The sequence below is a fragment of the Acanthopagrus latus genome, chromosome 6 (genome assembly GCF_904848185.1).
Source record: "Acanthopagrus latus isolate v.2019 chromosome 6, fAcaLat1.1, whole genome shotgun sequence".
NCBI classification, from domain to species: Eukaryota; Metazoa; Chordata; class Actinopteri; order Spariformes; family Sparidae; genus Acanthopagrus; species Acanthopagrus latus.
Genome location: NC_051044.1, coordinates 6,347,141 through 6,373,364, shown reverse-complemented (window position 1 = coordinate 6,373,364; position 26,224 = coordinate 6,347,141). Strand labels below are relative to the sequence as shown.

The window sequence follows — 26,224 nt, the reverse complement described above, 5'->3', positions numbered from 1 at the left end:
ATGATTTAAAACATACACTTCCTCTTTGGAATAGCGAGTTTAGGCTGGAAGAAAATGCCTGATTCACATTCATAACTTATCTTTTTGAATTCATGGATAATCAATGCCTACTGAGGGATGAAATGAGATACTGCAGATCCAGCAAGTCAAGCTCAAATCCAAATCTTTGCTCGGAATAGAAAGTGGAAGTCGGGATGTGATGCCAGCAGTATGAAAAACTGATGTGGCTAGCTACATTTTTTTTTTCAAGCTCTGGCTAACCGCAGTGTAAAAGTACAACTTGTGCTTTAGTTTAAATCCATAATCAATTGTGTGTCCTTGCAGCTTTGGATCTTTATTCAAGTCTGCGTTGCTGAATCTTTAATGGGACTCCAGTTTCTCATATTGGAAGTGTTTTAGCGGGTTTGACATGGATGGAAATCATTAAAACAAATGAAATGAGCGCTTTGCAAACAACACTTCATACCTGCAGGAGCAAAATAAACTGCGGGAATCGTTGGATGGGCTTCACCATCAGGCCGTACAGGGTGATCCGGTCAACACTAGACGCCTGCTTCTTCTGGAAACACAGAGATAAAAATAGATTAAGTTGGAAGCTGGAAAATTATTCTTGCACAAAACGACTACTAAGAGGAAACTGTGCGATCCCTGCTTTAAATGCAGCTTGTCAGAAGTCTCTATAGACCACGCGTAGGCGTGTGAGTGGGAGAATAAGGTATGAAAATCAGGATCTCTTCGTCATATGAGAGGATGAAAGAGGAGATTGTTTCAGTGTGTTATGTCTAATGTATCGCTGTGGGCGTAGGTCAGGAGAAGATATCGTTTTTACAGGGCCGTGTCAAGTCTGCGTCAGTAGAAAAAAGCAAGGCACTGGCCACACTTAATAGATGGTGTGATGGTTAATGTGAGATCTGTCAGACAGAAATAAGAAACACAGAAACAAATGGGTTGCTGAGATTGAAGCGCAGTAGTAGTAACATATAATCTGCAGCCTCTTTACTCTAATGATACGTTTTTTGCCATCCCCACTTCTCAGATGATACGTGTACACTAGAACTGAATATCAATTACTTCATATGTAAAATAACACAACGATGTATTCATATTCTGATATTAGAATAAAGATCGGTTATTGTAATACGACGGTCCAGCCTAATTTTTATTTTCTTCCCAGCCTTTAATACTGAAATTAAAATCACAATCATCTGAGAATATCTCAGTATCTGATGTTTCCAGCCGAGTGAAATGAATAAAAAGGACTCTTTCACATTATTAGAGAGTATTAGTCCCTGGTCATCATTATATAAAGAATATTATCAAATGAGATGAGGACATTTTAAACCATTTTCATGCGTGACATCTGATTTTTTTTTTTCTTTTTCTTTTCAGTACTGACCTCTCAATTAAAAATGTTCCACCATTTTTAAAAGGACACCCAAACTGACCAGAAACATTCTTTTAATTCTGCTCTTCAGTGAACAGAATTAACAAAAATTCACAATCCACAGAAAGTCTTGGGCGTAGAATGAGCAGGATAACACTGCGTTCTGCATCGTTCTACGCTGTATTCAAGCTGGCTGGTTTTAAATCGTTGGTCACAGCAGAACCACTGTGGACCTTTTGTCCACAACACCGTGACATCAAAGAATCGTCGTGTCACCTCCCGTCACCTTGGTCTCAGCCAAAAATGTTAACACACCACAAAGACCACAGCCACAGGCTCCTCTCCTGCATGTATGTGCTCAGCTGAACAGTCAATCAGAGGGATTTCTCTCACCCACGGGCCCCGCCACCGATTCAATATGCTCAGTCGGCCGAAAAGCTGATGACAAGGGCCAACTAGTGTCAATGGTGTGGGACACAGTCCAAAAACTAGGCCGCAGACGCTCGGTGACGGCACCGACATCGGTCACAACAGACCGCTAGCTCGGCGTGTCAGAGCCCTGCATTTGTGACACAGCTTGTCTTTGGTAGCTAAAGTTTTATGCCAGTAATTTTAAGGATTTGTCCTACAGCATGATCAAAGAACTGTGTTTTCTGATTGACAACATAAGATTTCACCCATCTGTCTTCGGTCTGGGTCAGCCCAAGATCACAAAGTGTCAGCCTTGCTAAGTACAGTGCACGCACCAACATCAAGCGGAAGACATCGTATACGCAGCAATTAAAAGGAGACAGCGGTGCTCCGCAGTCAGCAGCCACCTAACCGTCAAATCACAGGTGAGGGCAGGAAGGCAGTAATCTCAAAGATGCTAAACCAGAAGATAAAGTGTTCAGCGACTGGACGGATGCAGTACATAACTTTTACAGCCAACCTTGAAAACCAAAGGTGACCCCTGAGTGGATGCTATCAAAAGCTCAAGGAGCACAAAGTAAAATCTTTTCAGCACACCTGACCAGGTCAGTGGAGGTGGCGATTTCCTGCCTGAGTGGTGTCAGGTAGAGAGGCGTTTATCGGTGGGATGGGTTTTAAGGAGAAGTTCTCGTCCTCTTTTTGTTGGAGGGCAGTCGTGTTCAGTCAAATCGAGACACAGATGGTGTCTGAGGCTGTAACATGACCGGAGATGATATGAACGCAGCTGTACTTCGCCTGACTGATCTCTCAGGACACGACCTGAATTATTTTTTTCTCAGCTGATAGAGAGCTCTTGTCTGTCGTAATCACCAAACTCAGCCACGTTTCCATCAGACACTTGAGTCAGGCACAAAGATCCAACACCTGGGATTGCTTGTCTTTTCGAGGTGGTGGTGTCGGACTCCCACCCCGTAGAGAAAGTCACCAGCGGTATGTATCGGCAACTCCCAAGCTTTCGATATTTCTCCACAGAGGAAGAAAGGAGTAGCAGGGTATCTGAAATAACCAGCCAGCAGCCTGGGGTTAAAATCGAATACGCAGAGGTGCCATAGACCAGCGAGGGTGCTCACATGAAACTCTGAAGAAGGACAAATTACCGTTCTTCAGGGGCGCACTCAGTTCTTAGCAGTCAAACCCTGAGTGAGGGTACGTCCAAATTATACTCATTGTAATCAGGTTAGGTGGAGTCCTGTTGTATCGCCCCAGGTGTTGGATCTTTGTGCCTGATACCAGAATGGATCAGAGCGGACTATCTATCAACTCATGGTTTGTTATGATCATCACGGGAGAGAAAAATGAGTTTCTGGAGGCAAGACGCGTAAGTGATTTTCGGAGCGCTGGAAAAAAGACGCTTCTTCTGTTTTGTTTTGTTTTAACCGCAGCTGCTCGTTCACTGGTGGGAGATCAAGCAAGCCGACGCCGGATTTGGCGTCTTTTTCTATGCATGCCAGGTTTTTTTTCCCCAAGTATCCGGCTCAGGTTGAGACGAAATGTTTTGGACACATGACCACCTCCACTGACGAGAGAGGGATGACATCTTATTCTCCATCGTCACCTGGAGAGTATGCTTGAGTTTGCTGGTGATAGAAACATTACCTGATGCAGGGATATCTGCACCACTGTTGTCTTTACTAGGAATCACCAATAGTTTTGCAAACTATCAGTGCTCTCGGCTCCAAGAGTGGCCGATTGCTGCACGGCTTCCCCCCATCACACTGGGACCTACATCCCTGATTTATGTATGTATTACTTTGAATTTCATGTTTATTTATCCAGATTTATTTATGTATGGAGCAGGTGAACAGTTTTGGGGCCTCTGGGAATCAAGTCTGACAGCCTGTCACAGTCTTCACATATCCCCAGACTGCTATAAAAAAAAAAGAAAAAAAAAAAAAGAAAGCACTGAGAAGACCCTACAGGAAACTTAAGAAGGTTAAATTCCAGTGTAAAGTTCCCATCGGCTTTTACAGAGAAGATATCGAAAGCATTGTGACTGGAAACATCACAAACTGTTGGGCTTCCCACACATGTATTTTTTACTTGGGTGTACTAACAGCTGCCCAAGTATATTCAGGAATTCAGGATATTCAGGAACCCTGATTCTTATTTGGACATTTATTACCATGACTTAGATGTTCAGTTCAACACTCAAAGACTGCAAATATCTGCAAATTAATTGGTTGTTGCCTTTTTTTTTTTTAAACTGAGTATAGGGGTGGGCAGGCTGCAGTCCAAGCATCCAGCAGCCCCCCTGAATGAGGATCAGCAACACCTCAGCAGGTGGGGCAGCACCCAAAAATGCACAATTTGGAGAGGTGGTTCTCCTTCACCACAAGTAAGTTGTCTCAATGTCATGTTCCCCTTTTAGTTACTTAATGAAAGTGGTTTCTAGGACCGTTGGAAAAGATCAGACCTGACTGGCTGAGCAGGTCGCTGCAAATTTCAGTCTGCTGCTCTGCGGAGGAAAGTGGTTGAGCTTTAAGATCCCATTAGTGGTCGAAACCTGTATGTAACGGAGCGGGCTGGGAGTTATTCTTTCTTTTCTTTTCTTTTCTTTTCTTTTCTTAACACAGCACCGAGTGGCTTTGTTAGTCACAGTTCTCCCGCATTTACGGGGCTTGTGACCAGTTCTCACTGTGCGATGCAGAAGTCATACATCGAGATGTGATACACCAAATCATGAACACTTCACTTTGTTCCTTACAATACGTTTCCAGCAGTGTCACCGACCCGACAGAGAGAGGACCTGCATTTGTTGCCAGGCAACGTTAACTGCATAGTGAGAGGCCTCAGCCTTTTACCGGTCTTCTGTCCCTTATGCAAATTTTGGGTTAAAATACTTGACACGTAGGTTTGATGTCAAGAAAAAGGGGGAAAGGGACCAGACTTTATATGTCACTGGACCTGTCAAGTGGACATTTCCCCTCACAGCTGAAGTGAATTACCATAGAAAAGGCCCGATGACGCCTCCAGCAAGTCCAACAGTAAGTCCTGTCGTCCAAGCTGCTTCTGCACCCGGCGAACTGGACAGTGCTCCACTGCAGTAGACTGGATGCACATGCCTATAACACTACTATTGGTCTCAATAATAGTAACATAACCGTACACAATCACTCTGAAATCCCACGTCTTGTAATCAACAATTGTTGCTTGTGCACTTGTAGGCATTTATCCAGAAAACGAGAATCAATTTTCTAACCTTTAAAAATTCCAATATATCAGAAAAAAAAACCCAGCTGATTTACACTGAGATGCTTCTCTACAAATGCAGCCCAACATTTTACATTTTAACATCTGCACACTGTGTCCCTACCTCTCTCTGAATTATAAAGTCCCTACCTGTAAAATTCTCTTTGCGTGCAAATGTGCATGCAGTCAGTTCACCCGACCAATATTTCTAAAGCATCGTAATGAAGGCTGTCATTGATTCAGTGTGTTTTTTCCAGCCTGTGTCTAGCCAATTTATTATTTGGTTTGTCTTCACATTGCCAGTGAGAGCTTCAACAGAGAGGGGAGCCTTTCAACAAAGAGAAAGAGACACATGTTATCTGGAGTAACATGCAGGGCTGTCAGCTGTGTGATCTGGTTCTGTAAATCAGCATTACAGCTCAATGATCCAGGTCATGCTCATGCATGACTGCCGGGCGCGCAGGGAATTGCTAAACTCAGCACATTTAAATAATTGCTTGGCACCCTCCATGCACACTGGCACTATTTTTCCTTGTTCATGATCCCAAATTAATATCTGAAAGATTAAGTAAACAGAGGAACACATCTTGATTGTCGGGTTGCGGAAAGTTGTGCAATTTCCAGCTTTTTGCTCTCACAGATGTTTTGTAATTTCCATTTCCTTTTCGCTGCAAATCAGCCGTTATTCTAGTCGAGGTTTTCATTAATTCGCAGATTTCTCCTCGTTTCATTTCAAATCTCAGCGGAGCATTGCGCTTTAAGAGTTGTGCGAGTGCATAGAGAACATAGAAAAACACATTCTGAGAATAACTATGTGAAAACAACAGGAACACAGGACATGGTCATTACCTGGACAACCTGGTACATTTTCCAGAGTTAAAAACAGCACAGTGGGTTATACGGCACTTCAATCTAATTGCCGTCTTGAGTGTATAACACAGTTTCAGAAAATCAGGACACACTTTCATAACATCCATTAACCCAATGTAAATGACTCTGTTTTTGTCTAAATCACCTTTTAAAACGGTTTTGTCTCTTTTGAAACCCGAGAAAAAGAAAAAAAAAACGTAAGCTACTTGGCGTTGCTAGAATCACCATCTGCTGAACACTGCAGATGAAAAAAAAACAGAGACGCTAACACAACTGAGTAACTTTTATTTGAGAATTAAGAAACATTTATTAAAAATATATATATAAATATTTGGTGTCCAGACATCAGAATAAAAGAAAACCACATATTTTCAAGTAACCTACCTGTCATATCAAGATTTGAGCAACATATCGTATCACATTACGTATTTGAAAGCTGACTCTTGTATCAGGAGGTGGAGGGGTTTCCAGCGGGTTTCCAACTGTTCAAGTTACATTTCTACGACAATTGGAAGCATGAAACCAATCGACAGCTTTAACGAGACATTGGTTCCTATTTCCAGCCTCGTCTGTGGCGACAAAACTGGGTATTTCACCGTCAGAACATTAAAAATTTAAAATTGAACCTAAAGAAACGTTTCAGCATATCTGTGGTTTGCAAAAACGTGCATTGTGAAAACATTTATTCTGAATTATTGGGTCGATCGGGCTCATGAGTCGAAGCTCACCTTTAAGAATTCCAGGAAAGCTGGCTTGGACATGCACGCCTTCTTTATGAGAGCCATGGCGTTGGTGAAGTTGTTCACGTAATCACTGTATACATCCAGAACCATGGACTTGGAAAACTGTGGAAACAGAAACAGGAATATGAATTATCTGAATTAAAGTAACAAAACAATCACAATAAAAGGGTGTAGCGTTCCGTCGGGTTGTTATTCCGTGTTTTTTTTTTTTACGATGGCATCCGCAAACACTGTTGTGTAATTTCTTTTGACATCTCGAACGTCTGGCTTAACCATCCACTTTGCAGGGCGACCCCTGGGTAATTTCAATGTAAAGAGATGCTAGAAAATGGCCATTTAAGTATAGTGCTTAAAAAAAATTGCTTTGTTTACCATCACGGCTACCGCAACACCCTTCACGAGCCATTTACGAGGTTGGGAAAGAGGAATGAGGTGACAGTGTGTGTGTGTGTGTGAGACAGTGTGTGTGTGTGTGTGGGAGGGGGTGTGTCTGTTGTGTGGTAGACACATTTATTGTCTCTCCTCAATTAAATCCACACCGGGCAGCAGACAGTGGCGGTCTGAGGAGCGGTGGGGAATTAGCAAATGGCATGAAGGTATTAACCCTCCTTGCTCGCAGCCTCCTTCAGGACTCCGCCTCTCACACATCACTACAAGACCCGCAGGTAGAGATACACTCTCAGACGGAGAGGTTTTTTTTTTTTTCCTTTTCCAGTGTGGCCTTATTTGCTGGTAGGTCTGAGGATATGAATAGAACAACACTATAATGGCCAGCAGAGGAGGAGAGGGTCGAGTAAGTCCCCTCTAATAGGCAAATAATGAGCAGGCCGTATGGATGAGCACACGGCAGAGACTCGCATAAAGAACGCTCTCGGCGAACACTATTATTCTGGGGCCAAAATGTGTGAACACGCCTCCTACAGATCCGCGGATGCAGCGGAGATATTCATCACAGCTGTAATTGATTTCATGTTTGGGGTAAACTACCCCTGTTTGCTCTAAGAAACCTGTAGCTCGTTATGAGTCTGGGTAGCAGCGGCGGCGTGTGAGGCAATTTTAGAAAGAAATGCCAAGGAAAAATATGAGTGCCTTTACCCAGAATGCAATCCTTTGATTGTATCATAATACCTTGCGACAGAATCAAACAAACTATGCACACACACATACACACACATAAACACTCACACGTACGTAAGGCATCAAATCATCCTCCAGTTTACATTTGTATTTCACAAATATGAAGAACCGTCCCGAACACATGCACGTGCACGCTCACTAACCGAGGCGACAAACAAGTCTCCGATTTTCTCGCTGCTGTCCCATTCAGCCACACGCGACGCCAGCGCAATCTGGAACATGGAGTGGCACTGCGTGATCTCCCTGATTCGGTAAAATATAGGCCGGATCTTCCTCGGGCTCAGGATGCGTGGATCAGCTTCCATCAGTGGTCTGTGGTATTCCTGGTGAGATTGTGAGAGAAAATTGGGTTGTTTTTTTTTTTTTTATTGCTGTTAATACGTGCTTATGTATGTGTGCGTGGGCGGGTGCTCAAGATGAATCAGCGGTCCACCCTCCTTAAGCTTCTGTTCTTCACAGCGGCATAAAAAAACAGACAGCTGAGGGGAAGCAGACGGATATCCTATGAATCGAGTAAAAAAAATGTAGTCATTATGCCTGGAAGCGCAGCAAGCCAACGGATTCACCCATAAAACAGCATTGTGCCACGAGCAAACATGTTCAGAAACGCAAGGTGACTTGTGATCATGAAAGCTGGAATAATAACGGCAACAAAAAAAAAGAAAAAGAGAAAAAAAAAAAGAAAGAAAACACAGCTCCCAGCAGAGTTACAGATGCGGGAAACAACATGGTGAAAGAGGCGTTGATTGATTCCTCAGTCAGCACTCATGGGGATATTAGCATAGCCTACAGAAATGAGTTGACGGATTCTTTGTGGGCAATATTCTTTGAGGAAGCCAGTAAACACGATGTCTTTGAGTCTGAATGCTCACCTAACCCTAACCTCTAAGAACACGTACTGTTGTGTACAAGCCAAATATTGACGAGGAGAACACTGTCTTCCTTTTCACCTCGCTCTCTTGGATAAAGACAAAAAAAATGCCCACAAAGTATCTTTAATATAATCAATCTGTGCAACAGTGGAGGTAATTTTATCTATTTGTTCTTTTTTTTTTCCCCTCGCAGCCAACGAGTCATCGACAGAGGGAACACGAGCGGGCCGCAAAACACGAACAACTGTGAAATCTGCTTTACAGCAATCATGAAAGCTACAAACCTCAACGTCTAATTGTGATTTCGGCCTTTCATCTTTTATTTTTTTCCGTCTGGAGACACTGCATTTTCCACTTGGCTGGACTGTCTGAATACCGACAGCGATTTCAAAAGAGCTAAACCTCCCAAAGTATCGCCCGCAATCATTTCGCTCGACAACAAAAGGTGACGCATTGTGTCCTGACAGTGAGGGATCTTGCAGCGTCGCGACGCCGTCATTGATTGCTGCTGATTCCATTTCAGTGGGCGCGCCTCTTATTTTTGCCGTGATGAGGAGATAACAAGTCTCCTTTTCCCCACTAAAGAGATATTCAAGTGGAGAGGCCGCACCCCATCCTGCACCGGCCCGACGTCCCTCCCTCTTAGCACCAGCACAATGCAACGGGAAAAAAAAGAAAAAAGAAAAAAACACGAGGATGGCTGTTTCATCGGGATTATTTATGCTCAGACACCCTGCGGTAATTTGATGGATATCACCGCTTCTCTCTCCAGCGTGATTCATAACAGCTAAATGGTGAAGATATTGCATGTGGCAGAGGGAGACGACTGGGGACTCAACAGCTCACCTGCAGGATCCTCCTGAGAGACTCCAGGTAGCTCCGCTCGCTCTGAATGATGGAGCCGAGGATATGGCGCCTGACAACCTGCGCAGACAACAGACCAGTCAGGAAATCTCGCACTAAGAGGACATGATGGGGCTGCAGTGCGCGGTATGCTTTCAGTTAAGTACAACACGGGCTGATGGATTGCACTATAATCATGTGTTTGTCACAGGAGGAAAAAAGGAGTACGTCTGTTTGAACAAGGCCGCTAACAAAGTGCTGAGTCTTTGGACTTCCTATGACATGAAAGTCGCTGTTCAAGCTTTTATAAAAACACACCGCTTCTTAGAGCAAAGAGATGTACAAACCGGCTGAAATAACAAAAGAAGTTTTAACATGACAGCCTAGAGCCTTATCTCAAGGCTATTTGGGACAGAATGTGTTCGCTTAAATGCGGGATTTTAAGTACAGTACGTGTTTCTACATCTGCGAGCCAGAGAAATAAGAACAAATGTTTGACGAAAAACTATCTGGTTGGGTGGAGGGAGGGTGGTGGGGGGTGGTGGTGGGGGGGTGGGGTACCTGGTGGCTGGTCAGCCCCTCTGGCATGGGGCTCAGCTGCGGGGGAGGATGCTTGTCTTCTGACACAGCCACATCCAGGTATCCTGCATCGTCCTCCTCTTCTGCAGACATCCAGAAATGGAAGGGAAAGATACAGAAAGGTTAAAATGAGAATGTGTGTCTAACTGTGTTTGTGTGTGTGTGTGTGTGTGTGTGTGTGCGACGGAGATAGAAAGGCAACAACAGAAAGGCAGCCCTCAGATCTCACTGCAGCTGGAGACACGCTGCGACACACTAAGTACATTACCTCAAAAAGACTTCTATACTCTGAAAAAGAGACAGAGAGAGAGGCAGAGCAATGGAGGAAGGAGTGACGGAAAGAGGGAGAAGCAGCGAGGCCTTCGTGAAGAAAAAAAAGAAAAAATAAATTTCAAAACAATACTGTATCTCTGTAGGAGTAAAGGCGGTACACAGAAGTGTGTCGGCAGAAAACACGATCCAACGCATTCTCGTCTCTGAATTGGCACAAAAGCCATTCGACAGTCTCAAAAAAAAAAAGAAAAGAAAAAAAAAAAGAAATCCCCACTTCAGCTGTAATCATAAAGACATAAGATACCAGAAGCTTCCACCATTCCAATTAAAGACTTTGGAATGATAACAGAGGATTGGTGGAAAAGAAATATAACACCGTGCAGATTTCCCTCGATCAACACCTAAAAATAGCAGCACTGTCCTCTTTACCTCTTTGTGATGGCTCGCAGATTTGTTTGAGGCGCGGGTCTGGTATCTACGGTTTATGGAGCTGCTCGATCCTCCATTAATGGATGCTAATCTCTCCCTATTGTTCGGGCAAAGGGGGGGGTTTCCTACAACTCAACCTATATATGGTGCCACATGAGTCGCCTCATCTTGCTCTTTCTCACACATGGGAAACTTTACTCGACCACGTCGTCCGCCTTAAATCTGAGAAAGCCCGTCTGTTTTATTCATCGCAGTTACAATCAGTGAGATCTTTCTTTTTTTCACAGTGCTTTCATTTCTCCCCGAAGGGGTTTGTATGAGGGAAAAGTAAGACTGAGTACTCTATGTGCCTCAAACACTACTTCGGCTTGGCTAGCTTAGGAACCTGCCCATAACTCAAAGGGTTACCAAACTTCATAACCAATACCAGCATCTAAAAATAGAGTAACTTTCATCTTTAAAAAAGAAAAAAAAAAAAGCCAGCTGACCAACATTTACAAACTTCACAGTCTCCTCTGCTTTTACCCAATTGATCTTTCCTCTGCAGGAAGGAAACTTTTCGCATCACGGCTATCTTGGTCTTTTCAAGCCCATCCTTTGTTCCGCTCCTCGCCGCCTTCATGAGCTGCTGAACCTGGTCGGAGGAAGCACACAGAAACAACGAAGGAGCGTTAGAGCGCGAGGAAAGTGCCATGCTGCGGAGATTCGATAACCTACGGTGCTCCTCGGGAGAGGGAAGGAAAGTGGCGCTCGGCGTGCTCATCACAAATCTCACCATCTGCGACTCCCTGTGGGCCGCTGTGCAGCCTCTAATCAGAGAGTCTATGAGCATATCATGGAGAGATTATGGTAACAGAGTGAGCTCCACATCAGAGCGAAAGGGCTCGCAGAGCTCAGTGTGGGAGAATTCAGTTGACCACAAACTCCACCCTGAGCATCACGGAGGGGGCTGCAACCAGACTCCACAGACCGAGAATACACCCAGGGTGGTAGTATTTTTAAATGATGCTACTTCAGGAAAGTAGGTCATTAATTGGGGGCGAGTTGCACTGGTGTGGATGGAAGTAAATACGCAGGATATTATTCAATAATTCATGTGTCCCATAAATGCGTCTTGATATTTAAACCAGGCGGGGAGAGGAGAAAGAGAAGGCCGACAGACGGTCTCAAAGCAAAGTCAGAGTCTGAGAGGGGAAAGCTGGGTAGGATGGTGCAGAGAGTCAGTAAAGCCTGTGAGTCAGCTGAGACTATAACACAGCACATTTCAGCTCTGGGTGATCATCAATTCTAATAGCGCAACATCCAGCAGAGTCATTCGAGGCTCTGCGGAGAGAGAAACAGTGTGGTGTGGCTGTGTCGTTGGCTCGCTGCTGGAGGTGTACCTTGATGTCATAGTTGTGTTTGCCAGAGAGCCTCATGGCCAGCTCGCGTTTGGTCTTGGCACAGCGATCCCTCAGCCGTCGCACTTCAGGAGAGAGCTACAGGTGTTGGACGGGGAGGGGGGAGGCAGGCGAGGCGAGGCGAGGCGAGGCACGGCGGGGGAGGGTGGTGGGCGACATCACGTTAAGCCACAAGAGGAGGGAAATGTAGAGGGGGGGAGAGGAAATAGAAAAAAAAAAAAGGAAACGGAGGCAAAGTGATCAAGGCAAAACAGGCTACGAAACATCAGGAATTAATCACAAGCATAGAGAGTGAAGCACTGCTTTTGGTCAGAGGGGTTATTGCTGTATTAGATTCATGGACGCTGATTCATAAGAGGGGGATGGAGGGGGGGAGGGGTGCAGGCAGTTTTCGGGCAAAACATTAAAGAAGCAAACTCTGTCACAGCTCCCCCAGGCTGTTGAATCGAGCAGTGAACTGAGGAGGGGTGAACCTCAGGTACGCTCGGCGGAAAATTAATCGGGCGAGACTAATTAAAAACAATGTGTTTTTGATGAAGGCTTGCACTAGCCGAAAAAGTGTTACCGAGCCCTAACAGTCAAGGTTTCTTCATTAACCGTTCAGCCGGTGGAGGCCGGATCCTTCCTTTTGTTCACTGGCCCGGGACGAGTGGCGGGTTTATTCACACCGCACCTTCCTGTAATTACCTGAGCGGCAAATTTTCACTGCCAACGCAACAAAACTTTTTTTTTTCTTTTCCGTCTCAGAGCTTTGATTCATCTCAAGATTTTCTTGGATTACAATGGAATTACATCCATACATACAACACCGCCAAAATGTAAAAGAAGATATATGTAAAGGGAGGTATAGATCTATACATTAATAATGATTCAACTCAGCAGAACACTTCATTGTTTTATTAGTACGGCTCCAAAGTTTGCTTTACACCTGCATAACGGTGCGTGCACGCTAAAGGCTGCTGAAGCATTAAGGAAATGCAGCTTCACTGTGTGAATGTGCACACAGTGCCATCATGTGGAAGGCCGACACTGTGTAGCCAAGCAGCACAACGCTGATGAACAGCATCCTTGGCAGAGAAGAGGCAAAGAGATCTGAGGCTTCTCACACAGGAAAAAAAAAAAAAAGAAGAAGCCCTGTGTTTACTTTCAACCCACAATGAAAGTATAACGCCTCGACAGCCTGTTACGCACTTTTCATGTTCTTTATAGTTTCCTTCCAGTTCTATACATTAATAAAGACGGCCGCGCCGGAGGAGCAGGAGGGATGAAATATTCTTCTTGATTATATTTTTTTTTTAAGTGTTGGAAAGCAACCAAAACAACCTGGCCCTGACGCTGTTTAAAATGAACGGAGGGGATGTTCTGTGTGAGATAAAGACACACATTAGGCATGCACGAACACACACAAACACACACACACACGCACCAAAAGTACCTTGCTCCGCGTTGGTACTTTGGTCTCGTTATCGGAATGCTCGTCATAGCTTTCAAACTCACTGGAGCTCCATCCGTTGTCAGCTGCCACGGGACCACTGTCTCTCTGAACGTCCTCGTATATCATATCTGCTTTACACAGAAGAAAAATATCACACATCAGAAGCTCCGGCAGAGCGGACAGACGCCGAGATCAGACTGATCCTGTCGCAGCTACTGACCGTCATCGGGAGAGAGGGGGTCCTCGCTCGGAACGTCATCGTAGATCACCTCTGAAGCGTCCGCCGCCTGTGGCTCGGCCTCAGTCACACACAAAGCTGGCAAGGAAAAAAAAAACATGAAAGTAAATTTAGATTTTATTTTTTTTTTTTTTTAAAAGGGAGGAAAAGAGTGCTTCCTGTCTTCTTTTTCTTTTTTTTCCCCCTCCCTCTCTGTGTGATAGTTGCACCTCCTGTTGTTAAATCATTCATTTACATTTCTCCATCCCAAAAAAATAACACATACAAAGACACACACACACACACACACACACACACACACACACACACACCGGGCTACAAACTACATCGCCTGCATCTTTGTTGGCAACGCAGAACAGATAAATGACGCCGGATCTTAAAGCCTTCCAGAACGCACACTGCCTTTGAATATTTACATACTTATTGTATCATTTGCATTTAAAGGTCTTCATCCTCGGGGAGATCTGGCACGTCACTCGGACGTGACGCCATTATGGCTCCGTCCACGTGACGCAGCACGATTGCATCCAGCTCGTTTGAGCTATTGACCCGTTCTATCTCCACGCTTGGCAGGATTTGTCATTAACTGCTTTCAAAGTGTTTCAGCCTAATTTAGCTCAGTGAGCTTTATTGATTTGGTTTTAAACTGTGATTTGTCTGCAACACTTTCTCCTAAGCCCCGAACAGCAACAATCACTGTTTTCAATTAATCTGATTGGAGATGTGTATTCTGGCATGGATTATTCAGCGGAGTTCAGTCAAAAAAAAAAAAAAAAAAAAAAATTGAAATAACCTTGGACAGGATCCAGGAGATGAACAAAGAGCAACTGTTTCTCTACAAAAGAGGATTAGCTACACAAATGTTCTTTATGTCTCGCTGGCATTTCCTACGCTTGTGCATTCAGAGAGGATTCAGAATAGAGAGGAAAACAACTGGATTTGGGCTATCAGTCTGAATATCAGCATATCTGCAAAGTGGCTGGGCCTCTTGGGAACATGCCTTGTTATTTCAAAAACGCGGTAAACCAGAAGTTCCTCACTGTGTTTTCTTACTTTTATTTAACTTTTCTCTACAGCAACACAATGACACTGCAGGCAGTCAAAAAAAACAAAAAAAACACTGTTGTTATGAATATATGTCCTAGTTGCTAAAAATGTGGAGGAAAAGAAACGTGGCAAAGTATTTTCAAATCGGTGTCATTGATCCAGCGGCAGCGTGTCGGGAGCGCGACCGTGGCGACCGTGTCCTGCAAACAGGAAGCAGTTATTCCTAATTATCCGATGGTCAAATGAAAACGAAGCCTGTTTACAAAATAAACATTTATGCACTTCACAGCAGGTTCATGCATATGCAAATCATTTCCCGGAGTCCTGGTGTTTGGAGAACGGAGAGCAAAAAAAGTACCAAATGCACGAAACACAAGTGCGGCATTTCAACAGACTTCTCATTAGCACCAGTCCAACAGTAGAATTCATTTAATTAGCTTTATAATTTAGATAACTGGGAGAGAGATTTGGCATAATTTACTATTCAATTAGTTAAAAATTGACTGTACACGTTTGAGATGATGGAAGAGGCCTGAGTGAGAAAACACATCAAGAGGGCGGGATGTAAAAAATAAAAAATAAAAATGGCGCGCAGCATAGCAGGGCTCCTTTGCATCTCTCATTTCTGAGCCACCTTCAAATAACAGCAGCGCTGCTGACTGAGCCGGAATCCAAAAGCAATTTTCCCTCATGGAAATGGTTCTCTATTGATCCTCATCCTGAATTAATTGGATTCATGTCATGTCTGTGTGGGAATCAAATCACGGCAGAGTGTATGTGTGCGTGAGAGACCACGTATTGTGTTGGCATGCGTTCGTGTGTGTGTGTGTGTGTGTGTGTGTGTGTGTGTGTGTGTGTGTGTGTGTCTGGGCCTCTTTCACCGTACAGATCAATGAACCATAAGATGACCGTCGGCCTGTAATACGGTGTTCTCGCCACCCCTGATCAAGGTCAAGAGATGCAATGTGCAGTACTAACAAAATACTTGTACACGATTTATATTGCCTGTGTCATTATGGTGTGTGTCCACGGGGTGTTTACGCAACTCTGGAGGCCCAATTGGTTTTCTAACAGATCTGCCAGCGATGTGAACACTATAATACAGGAGGTGGAACGAGGCTGAATCCCAAGGCAAGCTTAGGTTTAATCTTTTTGGTCTGAAATTGAACCCCTTGATCTACAATATAAGGTGCATCACTTCCCTGTCAATATAATTTAGTTCTGTACCTTCAGAGATCTCCCTGGAGCCGGAGCTTTCCTTGACGATTTCTGTGCCGCGGTCTCCCGAATTAGCCGGCGTCTCCACAGCTGACGGCCCCGCAGGAAGCCCCCGGAGCTCCTTCCCCGCACAAGGAGCTGAGTTACCAGGCTCAGCTGCTGCTGCTGCTGCTGCTGCTGTCGCGGCCCTGCAAGGTACAAAAGTGTTAGCACAGTTAAAACCAACACTGAGTGCCTGGTGCCTCATTACAAGTTAATTTCAGTGAGAGAAAGGGGAGGCAGGGTGATGGAGGTGAGGGGGGGTGGAAATAGTTCTCTGCTATCCAAACATTCAAAAGCATTCTCCCTCAAGGCTGACAGAACACATACTGCTGCTGTCAAAGGATGGTGATGTTATTTGAGGAAGTATGACCACTATTTTTATTTTTTTCCTGTGGGCAGCTGTGCCTTTTTTTTTTTTACTGCCACCACTTGCGGTTTCTCTTCCTTTGTGCATTTGTTCATTTGACTGCAGAGATAAACACAACAACGGATTTCAAAGACTTTTGGAGCGAAGGGATTTTTCCATGACAACTCGGCCTGTCGCGGAAGTGAGAGTCATTCGAGATGGATGTCATGTGTATTGAATAACGTGTCTTTTCGAGCATGTTTTCTTTGTGCCACTTCTGACTCACATGATTGTAAAGCCATAATAACATCTTTCACAGTATGACAGTGGTGTTTTTTTTTAGCATTTTCACTTGATGTACTGTAGGCGGTCGAAGGCAACTCAATACATTTGCTCCAGTATTGTACTTGAACTTTACATAAGTGCTTCCATTTTTTGCTTCTACTTTGCCCTAGAATTCAGGGACAAATATTATTTAATAATATATGATCGAGAACAACTGAAAGCAGCAGTTTTCAGGCAATATCACGCCTCTTGTTAGGTGGCGACCTCTGTGGCCGTGGTAATTATTACCGTGTAGTATAAAGAGACGACAAAGTAAACGTAAGGAGGAGGTCTGGGTGGACGGTGAAGTTAAACAAGGACAGGACTTTCATTCAGGAGACGTGCTGTTGGTGTCCGGTGTGAAATAAGAAGTCGGGTTAGCTACATAATGTAGGCGTGACAGGTCATTTACAGGTCGATCCTGTTGTTTCACGAGTGGTGAGGTTTTTTTCTTTTTGGCAGTCACCCGTCATCAACATGTTCAGTCCTTCTGTGTGGGGATGTGTTCAACATTATAGATTAAGATAAAAAATGATCATAAACTTTATTTGAGTCCCATGAGGGAAATTTAAACGCTGCCTACTGGATAAATTAACTAAAGCAAACCACCGTCACCTACTTCAGCAATACAGTTAACAGCACATTTATGCATCAGTAATCATAATCTAATAATATGATATACATTATGCTGAAACACATCACTCTGCATAATGAATACCATTACTTTTGGTGATCTAAATATAATTCGATGACAAAATTTTAAAAGTTTAAAGCCTGACAGTATTTTTCACACTGTGGTTTTGCTGGATCTACTTTGGTACGAGTTCTGAGTGCACATAATCATTGATCCTTTTATAAACATTTTCATCACTAAATAAAACACAGAGAGAGAGAGAGAGAAGAGCTCAGACTTGGTGGAATTAGAGGTTCTTTCTTTCTTTATTTTCCTCTTTGCTTTCTTGTACGCACACTTCACTTTCCCACCCACACGGGACCTTCAGTAACACTGAGAGGAGTAAAGTATTCAGGATTATACAAGTGGATTAATTTCTGTAATTATTTCTGACCTTTATCAAAATAACTAAATGGCTAAATATTGACAGTTCGGCTGTGTGTGAGGTGAAGTTGTGTTGATCCACATACTCAGATTCCTATTGCAGTGCCGCATATGTTTAAAATATATATATATATATATTACGCCCACTGCTTGTCACTTGAGTTACTTAACTTGCCCCTGAGCTCTGTCAAATCATTATCTGTCATGCCTGCAGGCTTACCAAAATCACCGCTGGCTTTTTGAGTGAAAACATGCGCTGAACTAGCTATTAAAAACTCACTCTGACATCACAGGGGAAAATCTTGTTGACACAGCTATCACATGGCCTGTGTTGACGCTGCCAGTTAGGGATTGTCCTCCCCCACATGACTGATAATATGACAGGACACAGCGTGTAGGAGAATCCCATCTACACTAATTAAATCTGTCCCTCTGCTAAACACCTCAGCAACGCTCGCAAAGCCAGCAAGCAACAGCAACAGCAGCAGCAGCAGCAGCAGCCGCTCAGAGTGACGGCCGAGTCGTAGGTAAACAAGACAAGGCAGGGAAATAATGTGCACAAAGTACTGTAATTTGGAGCTGCTCAGGAGGCAGCCGGCTCGCAGGACTCTTACTTTACATCAAAGTGGCGAAGAAAAGAAAATTATCTGCATCTGGAAAACTTGCAAACCATTTTCTTCCCTTGTAGGCCACAGCACCAGGTGAACTCCGGGTTATGAGTCACAAACAGAGGAACGCATTCCCAGACATGGATACAACACGATGATAACAGACAGTCTGTGGCATCTGTGTGACTACAAACAGAGTAGTGATCTGCAAGATTCATGAGAATAATGTAGAAAGCCAAACCTTGACAATCTGCTCTAAAACGCTGAATAATTAACGTATTTGGCAGTAAGCCTAAAATATCATCTGATCAATGTATCTCTGATTGGATATGGCATTGTATTTGATTTTGAATGAGTTTGCACGATCTTGTAGAATAACGCATAATCCTGTATTATGATCTCCTGTTTGGTTTCTAATTGAACTTTAACTCATTATAATAGTGTCTAAGTGGGACATGTCTTTGGTCTCACAAGGGGATTATTAATTAGGGTATGATTTAGATACATGGTTTATAATGAGGGTAAAACTGGATTTGCTTATTGTCTAATAAAGACCTTAAATCTAGTTTTTGTCTAATTTGACCTAAGTACCAAAGTTCCTGACCCTTAATTCCCCTGATGTTTAAACAGAAGTTCATAATTACATCGTTTGACCTGCCAGAAAACATTTTAAATTGCACACAATATTAAACAAAGTCCAAATAACACTGAATAAACATTGTTAGCCATTTGAAACTGTGTCTCTGTAAATAAATGAAATAAAGAGTATAGTCTAGACCAGTTGTATCCAATTGCAAGTAAAGCATTATAAATAAATGATATAATGCATTATATAAATATGGTCCTATTTCTGGTTGTGTGTGTGTGTGTCATGCTCTCCCTTGTTGTGCTATAAAAGCCCACCACATATCTGGAAATAGATGTACAGTAATGCTCTGCCAGCACCTCATATCATAGAGCAGCTGATAGTCGCCATTTGGCTTCGCGGCGTTGTCAAGCTGCAAAACAGTCTATAAAATATCACTCTGCCGCATTCTCCTCGATGCTGAATCATTCGTCTCTATCTAAAAAGAAACGAAAATGATCCCGGCCCACGTGGAAAACAAAATAAAGCCCTGCTTGTCAACGCATTGCTTACGACAAACTGATCCCTCATCATTAGGATTGCCTGCGCGGAAAAAAAACGAATGGCGGCAGAACAACGGCGGCGGCGGCGTGCAGCTCCTCTGCCTGCTGACTTGTGTGCGTCGGTGTCAGCTGTGAGTGATTGGAGCGGCGCAGCTATCGATCCAGGCGTATCTTTGTATAACCCCTTTGCAACTTATCCGTGCCCATAAGCCCTGGTGAGTCATACAGCTCAAGGAGAGAAGCAGGAATCATTTTTCAATGCAAATGACACAGCCCGAGGCAGAGCACAGCCTAAAGCAGAAGCAGCCTGAATGCAAATCTCACACTTCCATCTGTTTTCATTCCCTTCAGCGACTGTGCCAGGGCAGCACTACCTGCGATAGCTCTCCCTGTTTTTGCCCCCTGGTCCCTCCCGAGCATAGCTGTTCTTTATAACTGCACACAGCATTGTGCCGACCATACTGATGGAGCTCTGTTTGTCCTCAGGTCATAAATCTCCTCGCCCAAACAACTGCCCACTCCTCACATTGAACCATTCCCACGATGCACCAGTTGTTACAGCCCCGAAGTTGCTCCGTACGTGACCGACTCCAATTAGGTAGCTCTCAAAGCTTTTGGCTCGTGGCCTCTCGTTTTAATTGCACACACAAGTTTGATTTTAATGTTGTTGTTTTTTTTTAACAGTATCACCTTTTTTGTTGTTGTTGTTGTGCCTCCACAGCACATCCAGCTGAGGCGAGTACAACAGGGTGAGAGGGTCTTCACAGAAAATGGCTGTGAAAAATAAATGTGTTCTGGAGGCTACATTAAGTAAGTTTTCCTCACAAGGGCAAAAGTGTGAAGTTCTGCAAGGCTGCAAAGAGGCGAAAAAAAGGTGAAGTCAATCCAAACAGAACTGAAGTAAAGTTTTATCCTCTGAGGTTGGAGTTGTGCGTACATAAAAAAAAAAGAAAGAAAGAAAGAAAGACATACACACAAGCCACGTTGTCATGGCATCTTTTGGTTGCTGGGGGTTCCAGGCGATGCACTTAATGAAAACTATCTGTCAAGTGGTAAAGCGAAACTCAGAAGTAAGCGGTGGCATCAAACACTGGAGCACACATCACACTCACAGGAGGGAAATGCTGCCTTGAGCCTAATAGCTGTAACGCGCTGATGTGCTGTCATTGCAGTGTTACAAAAAAAACCCACGTATTTCTTGCAATAACAATCGCAAAGTAATTTTGGCAATATTATTCTAAAAGTGCTGACAGATGTGCTGGATGTGTGCTGACAGTCTTAACACCTTGATGGCGGAAAATGCTATTGATAGCTCTTCTTTTAAAAGGGCCGACTATTGACTAAACCCAAGTGGAAATGTGCACTCAGCAGAAATCTCCCTGCATGAGAAATTGCCAAGACCTCGCTGCGACACACACACACACACACACATATGCGGCCTTTCATGCACAGACACACTCGCACAGCAGACAAACACACACATATATACACGATCTCACACCTGTACACAAAGTACAGGCACCTCTTTTCAACACAGGAAAGCCCACAGGAATCCAAACCCTCAGTAGAGGTTTCTCAGCACACTTCCTATTGAGGCACGGGTGGGGGGAGGGGAAGCATGAGAGGGATGGTTCTGACAAGATCCAGACCAAAGAGTGTTTGAAAAGAAAATCAGATAATGTAAAAGACAAAAAACACAAAAAAAATCACAGCGTGGCATATAAGAGGGATGGGCGATGTAATGAACTGGTTTATGTCGACGGTGAAACATCACGATGATCGATGACATCATAATAGTTACAAAATCTATTTCTTAATATTAATTCCTACTTTCTACATGACTTAGTTTATACTTGTGTACGATAATAATTACAATTTCTAATATTTTCTCTTTATTCAATTGTGGAGGGCAAGACTTGGTGAAAGAAGAACAATTGGATTTTATGTGAGGCCGCTTATTTCATTTTTGTCAAGAAACCTTGAAAACAGTGAAAAAGCAACAACGTTTCTCGCAGAACCACGAAACGAAAGATGGCATCAACGGGTCACGTGATCGCAACATCAACGTTATGAAACAAACTAAGCCATCGAGGCAGCGGTGGACCAGCAACTCACATGTTCTGGCTGGTTAAAGTCCTGTTTTGATCAAAGTAGTCTGGTGCATTTGAAGGGAGCGCAGGTAAATCCCACGAACGATCGAGGATACTCACCTCAAGTCACCTTTGTCACATTTTGTTTGTAATTCTGCGTGATTTCTATATAAGGAAGGATAATGACACAAACATCCCATCCCACCATTGTCTTGAGTTGTGACATGGCATAGAGCAGGACTATAAATGATGCTTTATTCACTTTCTTTGGGGAAGCGTTCATGAAAACAGGTTTATAAAATATACTGATCTGGGGGAAAAAGGCCCGGTGTGCAGAGTCCTACAGACGGGCGCCACAGTTCCAACATTTTCTGAAACTTGTATCCGAGCAGAGATCAGGAGGCTGACTCTGTTTTCATTTCTAGCTCTGCAACTGAATTAAGACAAGCTTTGACTGGTTTGTAAATAGCGATTAAATCAGCACTTCAGTAAATCAGGCGCATGGAGGTATTGTTATAATTAGAATTACGCTTCATCTTCATCTCTGCTCCCTCTGTCTGACATGCCTGAAAAACACATACTCATCAGCTGCAAGGCGTTAAATGGTTTCGATAAATGACTCTAATTGGCTTTTTTTTTTTTTTTTTTACACAGTATAGAACCCCTGTATAAAAGTGGTATAAGCTTTTTTTTACGGTGTTTATTTCACTTTGCTTCATATCGACTGATGGGATTTTAAATTGCTTCGGGCATTAAGTAGGATGACTGTCTTTCAAATTCACTGATAGCAAGCTCACGTATCCCTCAGAAAAACTCTGTCTGACTCCACCTGTCAGCTTCAGGACCGACGCTCTGTAGGTGACTTTGACTGCCGACCTCCCTACGGAGGCAGGCACGCCAAAAAGACGGTTGCCTTAGAGGAATCAATAAACTCGCATTATCATGTACTGTGCTGAGGCCTCTAAGCAAAACTGCCTCTTCTTTTGATTGTAGGAGAGATGCAGCCTGACTGCGGCAGGGTTGGGGGTCATTTCATTCATTCGGTACACCAGCTCTTCTATGAAAGTATTCTGAGACTACAGTTCAACACACATTATGAATAGTAAAGCCTATTATGATTAGCTGGAACGTAGGAACGCTCATTCAGAAGTCCCACAAGTTTCAAAAGCCATTTCCCTCCGAGGCAACAAGACAATAAAATACACTTTAGTCTGTTTTCTGTTTGATGCGCCAAGGTCTTTGAGATATCTGCCTCTTAAAGGCTCTGAACACCCACACAGGTACTTTCACTTATCCTTGCTGATTAGACTCAGGTAGGCGGACCTGCGCTGAGAATTACGTGAGGTCACCAGACTCCGTTTATGTACCATACACAATGATAAAGGTGCAATTTGTCCCACCCTGACAAGCGCAGCGAAGCCAACAGCAGAGGCAGAGAGCTGTCACTCATACACGCCGACTCAGTCGCGAGAAGGACGGTTAATCAGCTGGAATCACTCACATCACCTGTGTGGGTTTTTCAGGAAGCGTGCAGGGCTTTAACCTTCATCACCATGCCCAGCTGCAATACAGCGTAAAACATACATGAAAGCAGAATGCAGTCACTCATTTGCAAACAAAATGTGTTCACTGACAGCAGTTTTGCACTGCATCCACCTTTCAACAAGGCAATGCATATGTTTGCCTCCTGTATATTGTGCACATAGCGCAGGGGAACTCAGTTACAAAGATTTTTTTCAATGACTCCATGTTGAGGTCGGTCAGGCCACATGCAATAATACTGTATATATATATATATACATATATATATATATATATTTCCATTCTGACAAATTAAAATAGTTGAGTCTCTAAGTGAGTGAGTGAGTGTAACTTGATATGACAATTTCAGTGCATTTTGTTGTTCTTACCTCTGAATTTCGAGGAACCGTCTCTTCAAAATTCCTATACTTCGTCTAATTATGCCGTTTCAAATTGGAAATCTTCATCACAGCTATAGTCTCCTGGCATATTAAGCACATGGGTCTTGTGCTGGTTGGAGGGAGAATGAATGCCTCCCCTTCCTCGAATTGCCGATTTTCACTGTCCGCTTTTCTTTTAGCAGTGAACTAAAAGAAAGTGAATGTACATATGCGAACTGCTCCAAAAACGGAAGTGAAAGTTAAAAGTTGCACTGGCAGCAGAGACTTACCCAGCTGTCAGTGCATCGTTGGCATGGAGACTAGTCCCGGTATACATGTGGCAACCCAACCAAAACACATGGTGAAGGAATAATAGTTCGGGGGTCACAAATTGAGGACCGCTGACATAGCATATAGTCCTTCCTATATTGTATCTTTTCTCTCTTATCTACAGTGGTGTGCACGGGGGAGGATTGTTGAAAAACGGGCGCTAAAGAGTCCTCTTGGTTGGCAAAACACACTGAACTGCCCCCTTGGATGGTTATAACATGATAAACTGCCCACTTGGGAACCAAAACACGTGCTAAAGTGCCCTTCTTTTCGCCGCTGCCCTTCAGAAAGTCTGTGCACGCCACTGCTTATCTAAATATTTGTTTTTAGCTTTTTTTTGGGTATCTATAAGTCTTGTACTTATTGTATGTCTGTCTTCCTGCTACTGTCACAAGTGAATTTCCCCGATGTGGGATGAATAAAAGTCTAAAGTTCATCACCTGTTCCCAATTAACCTGTTTACCTGCAAAATGTTTCCAAACAGGTGTTTCTTGTCCTTCCGCATCTTTCTTTTTATTGTCTCTGTCCCAACTTCTTTAAACGTGTTGCTGGCATCAAATTCAGTATAAGCACATATTTACAAAAATCAGTAAAGTTGATTCAATAAAACATTAAATATATTATTATTATTACATTAAAGTAGTGTTTTATCACTGTTTTACAGCAGCATCACACATTTTTGGAATCAGGGTTGTAAATGTAAGATAAATAGAACTTAATTTCTTCTGCCCAAAGCACCGAAAGATGATATTTGAAATTCTCAGGAGAAACATGTCGTTTCAAAAACAGTGTCCCAGAGGAAAATCCATTCCCACCTCACTGTTAGTATTTTACACTTAGACTATTTCACCTGTCGATTTTAGCTCCAGGCCTTTTTGAAGGTGAACACCTCCACATGTCACAGCGACACTACGGCCTGCTGGCATCCTGGAGTGGCTTATATACACAAACGCTTAATTGATTTAAACCATCAATATTATTGGTTACAAGTGTGTTATTTTCCTGCAATTAAAAACTCTAAATGTTTTCTGTGAAAAAGACTGAATATCAAATGTCATGATTCGATGCTTTAAGGATCACAGCTTTCTGTTTACCTCCACAGTATCGGTTTAGCACAAGGGATATTTTTCTTCTTCCTGGAGTTTTTTTTATCCATCTAAGATGGTCTTGCTGTTAGTCGCTGAGATTTGGAGATATCACTAATAGAGACGCCTGCCTTCTTTGAATATAATGGAACTAGATTGCACTCATGAGCCAGTTGCTGAAGATAATCCACGGCCCTTGTTGTTAGCGGTGTCTTGTAGAAACTCTTTTCTTTCTACCTGGCAAACCGCATCACCACACAGAAGGCAGAGACATTGCTGTTGAGCTTTTGAAATGTATTTTTTTCGGGGCGGTTTGAGCGCCACAGGCTGACTGCCATCTAGCGCCATTATATTAGAGGGAAGGCAGATCGCTCACATCTCTCTGCCTTCGACAACTCACACCAAAACAATACGCTCCGCTACACGAGGAGGACAAATATGTAGTTTTTTTAAATTTTATTTTGGGGTGTCACTTTAAGCGGAAAATACGACATTGTTTGCGCGGCTACATTACACTAGGGTTAATGGAAAAATGTGAGTTAAACTGATGAAAGCTGAAGGGAAATAAATTCATCTTAACGCTGCATAACAAACTCTAAACAAAGCTAATGATATCATAACGTAGGCATCGTCATGAATTAGTCAATCCGCTGATTTCCCTCTAGAGTTGAATCAGCGACATCACTTTATACTTGACATTATCCCTTGTCAGTATGAAGTGTGTGACACGCCATCTGGCACCTACGAGTTGTACAAATAGATGCGGCGTGACATCACATCTATCTCAAACCCACTGTGGTGTAGTGTTTGGATGGAGTGCGAGCATGACATTATCTCAGACATAGCAACACGACAATGATGCGTTGCGATGTCGATTTTTCCTCCACCGCCCTTTCGTAATTCCCTCGTACAGTGATAGGAATGAGAGGAAACTTACCAGCTGGGTGACTCATTAACTGGAACATCTGTCAAAAGAAGGAGAGAAAAAAACAGCCACCATGAAACAAACTATTCCAAAGCAAACGACGAACTTGCTTGGAAAAATGACAAACACAACTTTTGAAAAAGACAAGTTTGAGGGAGTGTGACTTTGTGCTGCAGTAACTTATTCTCTCTTCAAACAAACTAACAAGTCACCTTCAGGGTCTGAATCACACTTTCTCACATCTAGTCTGAGATAATTAG

The 26,224-nt window shown here is 43.3% G+C and overlaps 1 protein-coding gene across 4 annotated transcripts in view; it reads right to left on the bottom strand.

Annotated features, from left to right (window-relative positions):
• arhgef10la (Rho guanine nucleotide exchange factor (GEF) 10-like a) overlaps positions 1-26,224 on the bottom strand; it is a 123,270-nt gene that overhangs the window by 84,378 nt on the left and 12,668 nt on the right. Inside the window, exons 3-13 of one of the 4 annotated variants that reach the window (XM_037102036.1) lie at positions 25,977-26,004; positions 16,138-16,316; positions 13,846-13,941; positions 13,626-13,753; positions 12,173-12,268; positions 11,316-11,424; positions 10,071-10,171; positions 9,513-9,590; positions 7,938-8,117; positions 6,643-6,759; positions 467-559 (exon numbers count right to left, since the gene is read on the bottom strand). In XM_037102036.1, coding sequence (XP_036957931.1) covers positions 467-559; positions 6,643-6,759; positions 7,938-8,117; positions 9,513-9,590; positions 10,071-10,171; positions 11,316-11,424; positions 12,173-12,268; positions 13,626-13,753; positions 13,846-13,941; positions 16,138-16,316; positions 25,977-26,004 — 1,205 coding nt within the window. Of the gene's footprint in view, positions 1-466; positions 560-6,642; positions 6,760-7,937; positions 8,118-9,512; positions 9,591-10,070; positions 10,172-11,315; positions 11,425-12,172; positions 12,269-13,616; positions 13,754-13,845; positions 13,942-16,137; positions 16,317-23,633; positions 23,673-25,976; positions 26,005-26,224 lie in introns of those variants that run through there. The other 3 variants (XM_037102039.1, XM_037102037.1, XM_037102038.1) reach the window with 3 other exon arrangements.